Source organism: Simochromis diagramma, unplaced genomic scaffold (assembly GCF_900408965.1).
Source record: "Simochromis diagramma unplaced genomic scaffold, fSimDia1.1 OVJJ01000313.1, whole genome shotgun sequence".
NCBI classification, from domain to species: domain Eukaryota; kingdom Metazoa; phylum Chordata; class Actinopteri; order Cichliformes; family Cichlidae; genus Simochromis; species Simochromis diagramma.
Genome location: NW_024387372.1, coordinates 657,443 through 666,380, shown reverse-complemented (window position 1 = coordinate 666,380; position 8,938 = coordinate 657,443). Strand labels below are relative to the sequence as shown.

Genomic DNA, 8,938 nt, shown 5'->3' with positions numbered 1-8,938 from the left:
CCTTATTCCAAAATACATTCAATTAGTTTTTCACTTTAAAATTCTACACGTGACACATCATGATAGCAAACTGAAAAACATTTGCTATATATATATATGAGTAAATGTTTTTCAGTTTGCTATCATGTGTACATGGCCTTAATGCCTACTCCAGCTCATTTAGCTTAAAGCTGCTCTTAACCTCGTCAGTGAGGTACCCTGCGCTCACTGGGCATATTTCTATTTTGATTGTGTAATTGCTGCTCACCTGAATGCTTTGAGGAGTGAACAGCCAGTGACACCTCAGCCTGAGTCCAACCTGCTGATTTTTATAAACACACTGCACCTTCAGTTCTGCCTTGACAGAACCTCATCACCTGCCTCTAGTTTTTAATTCACTTTCATTTATAAAGTGTTAAAATCACAACAGCAATCCCTGCGAGGTGCTTTATATTGTAAGGTAAAAACACAGAGTTCACATTGCAGGATGTTATGCCACACAGCTACGAGGGTAGAAGGTTACTAACAATGAAATGTCCCAGGAGTATCTCTGCCTGCTAAAGAAAAGTGTTGCAACAGAAGGAGATTTAATAATAATAATAATAATGGATTGGATTTATATAGCGCTTTTCTAGGCACCCAAAGCGCTTTACAATACCACTATTCATTCACTCTCACATTCACACACTGGTGGAGGCAGCTACAGTTGTAGCCACAGCTGCCCTGGGGCAGACTGACAGAAGCGAGGCTGCCATATCGCGCCATCGGCCCCTCTGGCCAACACCATTTTTCCAACTATCAAAAAGAAAACTCTAATGAACGCCACGTGCTTCCTAGCATGGTATGGTGGCACCACCGCCTGGTCATGGTGCCAGTAAAGCAGCCTTTTCCCGGGGCTTTAAAAACGTTGCTCAGGGTAAATTCAAAGGTTTGCTTTGATCATATCAAACTCATTGCTACATAATACAGGCCTCAGCAGTGCCGACCTGTGGCTGTAGCTCAGGTGGTAGAGCGGGTCACCTACTAACCAGAAGACATGATACTAATCCCAGGTTGCTCTTCAGTGCATCCATCGGGGTGTGAATGTTAGGTAGCTCTGGAAGCCTAGAAACGTGCTGGCGTGATTGGGTGAATGAACAAGTTGTATAAAGCGCTTTGAGTGCTCAGATTGGGTAGAAAAGCGCTATATTAGAACCAGTCCATTTACCTTTAGCTCCTCCCACAATAGTTGGTGCACATTGTTCCCATTGGGCTGCAGTCTCCGGATCTTCAGTTTCAAAAGGTTATAGCACTGAGCTACCAGGTGTTTCTTGGTTCTTTGCCCGTTCATAGTTATCACATTTATGCATATAACCTCTCTGAGTGGGTTCGCTGGCGTAGCCGTGTTACATCAGTTCCATGTTTCCTGTCCTTACCCGTGTAGGCAGCTTCTCATCTGTCCTGTTCTGGTTTCCCAACACCTGACCTTGTTAAGCTGGGTGACGTCTAAGCCAGTAGTTAGGCTTAGCTAGCATTTGGGGTCTAGCCCATGCTGCATGCATGTCTTGAATGGGTATAATATGGTCAGTGGATACAATTAGAAAACATCGTTTACATTACAGTTGGTAAACTTCATCAATACTTGGTCACCAAACATGACTTATCAGTCAGGGACGCACATCCACTGTTACAGTCACGCCCAAAAGTACCCCAGCATGGCTCCTCTGCTCCTGCAGTGGGATAACACAACCCTTGAATTGTGCAACAAAGACATTCAGGCTGCAGACAGAACAACGTGATGTGCTATGTAGCTGCAACAAAAATGAATCCAGCAGATTCCATTAGTGTGCGAGCTACACCACAGCCACAGCTGTTTGTGTCATATCAGTAATGCCAGCTCACAGTCTGGGTTCAGGGAAACTGCTCTCCTTTAACATAAGGCTTCAAACTTGCATTTTTTGTAAGGGCAGCCTGTAGCTTTGGCTGGAACAAACAATCTTGAACTTGTGGAAAAATAAATTGACACCAATCAGATTTTCTGAGGTTCATTAAAATAAATCCGGATCAATAAAGCCAGAGCAGGCTTCACACCTGCACTGATACTGAAAAGAATAACTAACATCTCCTTTACACATGTGTGGATACAAACACTGTGTTTGCAGCTGAATGCAAAAGTTACAGTTAACAGTACATAGAGGTTAAACCAGGTGAAACATTTCTAATCTTGGATTATTTTAATTCATTCACAGCACAAAACTCGTGTGTAAAATGTATTAATAAGAGCGGTGGTGAATTAACATTGGCTGTTTTGTAGCAGATGGGCATCTCACTGCACACTGTAAAGACAAATGAAAGCATTTACACCGAGTGTGGTGCTCAGCTGCCCCGTATCGCAGACACAACCTGGAAACACAGTCTGCAGAAGGTTCATAACATCATCCTCCCATCCAGACCACAGTCTGTGCTCCCTGCTTCCCTCTGGGAAGAACGAGGTTCAGGAACCTCTGATCCAGAAACAACCAGCTCAGGAACACCGTCGTCACATTTTAAACCCTAAACACACACAAGCACACAAAAATAACATTGTGCAAATACTGTGAATCCATGTACATATTTACTCTGTAGGCTTCTCTTTCATTCATGTTCGTTACTCCGGACAATGATGTTATATCGTTTCCACTTCACATTAGATACCAAACTTTGTGTCATAGTTTGAGTATTGTGGTTTTCAGTGACAATAAAACAGTCTAATCCAAAGCCGTCTTAATTTTGATTACTAATCTTCATAACCTTCCCGGGATTCAGAAGATCAGGTAGTTTATTCACGAGAGCTGTTATTGAGTTTAGGCTCTCGTTTGCTGTGCGACACACTAATAGGTCCCTCTGACAATCCGCTCTCTAACACAGGGGACGACATCATGTGTTAAGAGCAAACACTACATTAACACTACTGTCAGACTAATATTGTTTTCCATTGAACATTATTGTTGGGCTGCTTCAGGCAGCAGGGGTCAGCGTCACTACTGGTGCCATGAAGTAGTTCTGACGTTGCACAGACCATAGAGAACATTATGCTGCTCGTAACATCGTGCAGATGAACGGTTTGGTCTGAGGACTCCTCCAGAGGAAGGCACAGACCTCTGCAGGCTGAGCACCTGACTGCCATTAGATATCGGGCCTGAGCCCAACAATGCCTGGCCTCATGTGGCAGATTGCACTTCAGACTGTCCGGGAGCTCGCAATGACCATCGAGACGTGGGGGGGGGGAATGCCCCAGGACACTGTTGTCGTCTCATTAGGAGCATGCCCTGATCCTGTCAAAGTCAAATTTATTTATGTAGCACATTTAAAACAGCGACTGTTGACCAAGGGGGTGTACATTTAAGGTAATCAAAAGAGATAAAAATATAGGAAGAAATGATAACATTTAAGAAAAAGAAGCATAAAAAGAGAAGATTTAAGTAAGAAATGAGACAAATAAAAGTCATACAAACTCTTTCTGATTTAAAAGCCAAGGAACAAAAGTGGGTTTAAAAAGAGTCCAATGTTGGGGAGGTCCTGATGTGAAGGAGCAGTTTGTCCCACAGTAGGAGCAGTTCCAGCAAAGGCCCGATCTCCTCTGTGCTTTAATCTGGACCTCGGCACAGGAGCATTTGAGCCGTACCCCCAGTGAGCTCTTTGGGGTGTACCAATTAAAAAGACCAGAAAGGTGTGAGGGTGCTAACCCGTGCAACGCCTTCAAAAACGAATAATAAAGCAACAAAGGATCCAGCAGGTGCATCGTTCCAATCCTGGGAAATGTAGGATGCATTTGTAGGCTGTATTTGGATGAACCTCTAAATTGGGACATCCTTCACTGCCTACAATACGAACCTCAACGATGGCACATCCAGTGTGTCCAAACACAGTAGTCCAGTAGAGACATCTAGCACGGTTTTTTGGGTGTTTTTCTAAACTGATGTTTAACACTATATTAAGAATGCCTTTGCAGTGTAATTGAGAGAATCCTTCTCTCATCTCACATGATTTTATGTTATTTATGTTAAATAACTTTTTCTCCCACTTCTTTTTGAAGTCTTATGTTTACCAGTTTAAAACAGTGTTAATGAACACGGTCGGTCGGTCGGTCATTTTAAAGCCAGCACATCCTTTATCACACAAATGCATTTCATCTGAGAGAGTCAGGCGCCAACACAAAGAGATGCAAAATTATGAGAACCTAGAGGTTTGTAGATAACTGCTGGAACAAAGTTGAGAATTTGTGTTCGTGATCTGACGTATTTTCTCCAAAACAAAATATTCAGCAACTCATCCACAAAGTGGCAGCCAGGTGTCAGAGACGTCCTGAGATGCATAAAGTGTAAAAGCTGCCAGTGCTCCGCTGAAACAATAACACAGACCTCTGAACTTCTGGCAACACAAAAACCTCCTGATTGTAGCGCAGTAAGTGCCAGGAGCTTACAGGAGTTAATAGTAAAGGCTCCAGTATTTTTGTCAGTTATTAATTTAACCCCCTGCTTTAAGTTCACTTACATACAAAAGAAACGAACAGTCACAAATTTCATGGTAGTATCCAGAAAGAACAGAAAAAAACTTAAATAGATTTTCATGTCATGAGTGAAATAAATATTATATCACACCAAGCACAACATGACTTAACACTTGATGGAAAAACGATTCTTTCGAAGCACAGCAGTAGTTGGTCACCAGGTTTGCACACATCTCAGGAAGGACTTTGTTCCACCCTCTTTATAGAAACTCCTGTAGTTTTCTTGGCTGCTGCTAAACAACAAGAAAGTTCAGCTCCCTCCTGAGTACCGAGGCCTGGAGACTGGCTCGGCCGCTCCTTTGTTGCCTTGGCAGTATGTTGGCAATCACTGTCAAGTTGGAAGACCACGACAATCTTCAGTATTCTTGCTGGTCTTGTAGCTCGTTCCAGCCTTGTGCAGGTCCACAGCCTCGTTCCTGACATTTTTTGACAGCTCTTTGGTTTTTCCAATGGTCGTAGAGAAGCTGGAGCGGAAGAAACTGACTCTGAAGACAGGCAGCGTGCTTTAAACACAAGTTAAGATCAGTAGTGTCTGTAATTGACTGATTGTAATCGGTGTCCCACATGGGCGCACAGCTGCCACAGACTGTTGTAGGGGATCAAATCCGTATTTCACTCAGTGACATCAGGTTTGACAGCATTCCTCGTCAGTGGCTTGAGCATGAATCGATGATTAATGTATTTGCTCGCTTGAAGATTTTATAGTAGACTTAAATATGGCTACTCGCTGCAGTTTTCTGTACTTAACTGAAAGAGTGATCACAAGGAAAACGGCATGTACATGAAGTCTTCAGAACCAGGAGTTTCAAACTCTGATTCAATGACTCTGCTGCTATAGATATGTAAGAGTCTGACAAATGACTGTAACAAAAAACCTTTCTCACCGCTATGGGTTTAATTATATTGCCAACTCATGTAGGACCACCAAACTGCAAAGAATCCAAGAAGATGGAAAGTCTGATAATGAAGACAAATTGGATCTATAAGTTGAATCTGGAGCTGATTTCTTATTACAAAGTGTGGCATGTAGTTGACCTGCAAAGGCACTGAAACAGAGGAAAAGATGAAGAATTGAGACTCTAATGTGAGTCCCATCAAAAACACCTGCAGAGGATAACAACTGACGGGCATGTTATGCAGCAGCCATGCTTGGGTGCAGGCTGCTAACCAAGCCGGCCACTGTTAGCTGAGACTTGGCCTCCACCTCACACTGGGGCCATAAGGAGAACTTTTACTGCAGAATATTTAAATATGTGCTCATATTGTGGTTGTGATCAAGTATATTACTTTTATCTGCAGGCCCTGCTGTCATATCTAGACATGTAAAACAGTCAAAAAACAAAATGATGTTCAAGAGGTTTCTTTATTTCACACGACTGTTTCCTCTGTGGAGGCAGGGATGGTAAGCCAGTCTCTGCAGGTCTTTGGTGCAATACTGATCCTAATAAACCATTAACATGAAAAATATAAAAATAGATAGTTATTTAAATAACAAGTAGAAACTTCTATTGCTGACACACTGGCATGGAATCAGTGCAGCATTCACAGTCTCAGCTTTCAAACGTTGTATTAACTCCTCTGTGGAATGGCGAGCTCAGGAGTCGGCAGAACCGCTCCCTGTCGTTGCAGATGTCTCAGGATGTCCAGGATGGAGTCGAGCTCAAGGCGGAAAGCATCCATCTCCCTGCTCTTGTCCTGAGCCAGACGTCTCCAGTGCTCCAGCTCAGACTGCAAATCATCACCTGGCGTCTGCCACGCCCCCCCAAGCACCTGAAGGACACAAACAAAAGACCTCAGGTTGTATTTGATACAGTAGAACTACTTCATCTGACCTCTATGTGGATAATGTCATCAGGGGAAGTGCACAAGCTTCTCCACCAAACAGCGTATATGTTTGGCCACAGGTTCAGCAGTGTGTCTAACTCCGATGTCTGTGTGACTCGCAGACGGTTTCCCAGAGTCCAGGAGACGTTTAAAGTCATTTACAGCATAACATTCAGGTCAGCTTACGTTTTCGTACAAGTTTGCCACTAGTTCAAGTTAGTTTCATTTACGCTGACAATGTGGATCCAGAACTGCTTTTGTTTGAACGTGGTTAGTTCAGGGGATCACCCACCGTGGATGTCCAAGCCTGTGTTCAAAGTTTATCACAACTGCTGATTTAAAACACCTGAATCTTGACCTTAGGGGTCACTACAGGTTCACATCAGGTTCTGGGTTCCAGTTTCTGTCAGCTAGTTGGGCCCTCACTGGTACCTGCTGCAGCTCCTTCTCTCTGTGCTGGTGTCTGAGCTCCATGTTCAGTATCTTCCTCTCCAAGGTGCACAGGAGTTTCACCTCTGAGCTTGAAGCTTCTTTAGCTTCCTTCAGCTCCTGCAGCAGTTTGGTTAGCTAAACACAAGACAGAAGCAGCTAATCAGCTGGTTTAAAAAAAGGAACATGAAAGTATTCAGCAGGGTCATTCAGTATGGAATGCCAGGACTGCCAAAATGAATTAATTAAATACACCATTAAATAAATAATTAAATGTGTCAATAATTAATTGTAATTGTAATTAATTAATTAAATACATATTTATGACATATTTAATTAATCAATTAAATTACCAGGACCCACGCAGACAAAGTGTGTTTAAGTTTAAGTAGAGAGAGCAAAAAAGCCCAGTTAACATCTGATCGTTGTGCTTTTTGTTCAATAATCAGCGTGACCTGTGTATAAACGCATACACTTTAACATGTCGGTGTTTCCGTCATGTAGTAACCATTAGGTTTAACTGTACAAAGCTTGTTAGACACTATGAAACACGTACAGGCCTTACGCTGTTCGACTAATGTTTTTATTGTGAATATTGATCATGAGTGAAAACTGGAAGCCCCCTTTGCTGCCTCGGAGGCCTGTACACTACGGAGCGAGGTCAGCATATCCAGGAATGTCTTCAGCGCTCTAGCACACATCCTGCTCACCTGTCAGCTGTTTAACACCTGCTGCTTATTCAGGAAACACGCCCACGTTACCTGGTGATGGTCACAGGTTAACGTGGGCAGCTGCAGCTCGATATAACACAATGTCTGCGAATTGTTCTGCACAAGACAAGTAAATTTGTTTTTTTTTCCTGAGCTCAGAGCTGCTGGAGTTTGTGTTTCCGTCAGAGTGACTGACCTGGGATAAAGACGACAAACGGGATTTGTGTGTTTACTGAATAAGCAGCAGGTGTTAATCAGCTGACAGGTGAGCAGGATGTGTGCAGGTAAACTGAGGGTCAGCTGATCGCTGGTGTTGTGAGGAAAATGTCAGCTCGTTATTTATGTTACAGACACATAAGGACATGAGAGCAGGCGGAAAGAGACGACCGTTCGGTGAAAATGAGAATCTGCGGATGCAACATGTGGAACACACAAATCTAACTGGTAAACGTGAAAAACAGTTACGATGGAACAGCGGGGCTGTGAGCTCGGTGCACGCCGTCAGCTGGATGTTAGCTAGCAACATCTCCGAAAACATCGGAGCACTTTTGCAAACATGTTCTATTTTGGCCAGCTGAGTAGACGTGAACTTTACGCCACTACATTCACGGCTAAAACATTATTGAAAGTGTAGTTGGTGACAGACAAACGGTATTTAAAAAGTGACATTTTAGAGTGCCACCACCATTGCTGCTTGTGATTTGAAATGCATTCTGGGATACCTGGCTGCCCCAAGTCCACACCAGCGATCAATTATCTAGGATTGACCTGTCTTGACTTACTTTGCACAGTAACCAATCAGATGTTAGAGAAGATGCAGTGGCAGCGTTAACCCCGCCCACTTAGTTTGATGGGTGAGGCTGACAGAGAAAATAAATTCATGAACAGTCAGAGGTCAGGACTGCCAAAATGAAATAAATAAATACATCATGAAATAATTAATTAAATGTGTCAATAATTAATTAAATGTCATAAATATGTATTTAATTAATTCCATTGTAATTTTAATTAATTATTGACACATTTAATGAATTATTTAATGGTGTATTTCATTAATTCATTTTGGCAGTCCTGGCATTCCATACTGAATGACCCTGCTGAATACTTTCTTTCTGTGTACAATCCTGGATAGAGCCAGCACAGCGATCTTTCTCCAGCTCCTCACCTGCGTCTGCAGAGCATCCTCTCTCCTCCTGGATATTTTCAGTGCTTCTTTGCACCCCTGCATTTCTTTCAGCTGCTTGTCCAGATGATTCATCATTATCTGCAGGTACATATGAATGTTAAAGCAGGAGGCTCATGTTGTGCAGAGGCTGCTTGATGAGGGAGCCCTACCTCTTGAGTGCTCAGCTTATTAGTCAGTTCTGCAACCTTAGAGTCTGAGTGTTCGAGTGCATGGGTGGCCCGCAGGTGGTCCAACACTCTAAAGTGTTCTGCCTTCGTAGTGGATAGCTGCTCTTCAAACTCC

General features: G+C 43.0%; 1 protein-coding gene and 1 long non-coding RNA gene across 4 annotated transcripts in view; one reads left to right on the top strand and one right to left on the bottom strand.

The window, feature by feature from the left end:
* The first annotated feature begins 768 nt into the window (after positions 1–768).
* Positions 769–3,387, top strand: LOC120719316. Its single transcript, XR_005692655.1, has 2 exons — positions 769–1,031; positions 1,070–3,387. It is a non-coding gene; the product is annotated as an uncharacterized LOC120719316 (long non-coding RNA).
* Positions 3,388–5,382: 1,995 nt separating this feature from the next.
* Positions 5,383–8,938, bottom strand: part of cep162 (centrosomal protein 162) — a 54,599-nt gene continuing 51,043 nt past the window's right edge. For all 3 annotated transcript variants that reach the window (XM_040008420.1, XM_040008422.1, XM_040008421.1), the window contains exons 25-28: positions 8,806–8,938; positions 8,636–8,734; positions 6,764–6,898; positions 5,383–6,277 (exon numbers count right to left, since the gene is read on the bottom strand). The exon at positions 8,806–8,938 is cut by the window's right edge and continues 9 nt beyond it. In XM_040008420.1, the coding sequence (XP_039864354.1) occupies positions 6,077–6,277; positions 6,764–6,898; positions 8,636–8,734; positions 8,806–8,938 (568 nt within the window). In that variant the 3' untranslated portion in view covers positions 5,383–6,076. The remainder of the gene's footprint in view (positions 6,278–6,763; positions 6,899–8,635; positions 8,735–8,805) is intronic.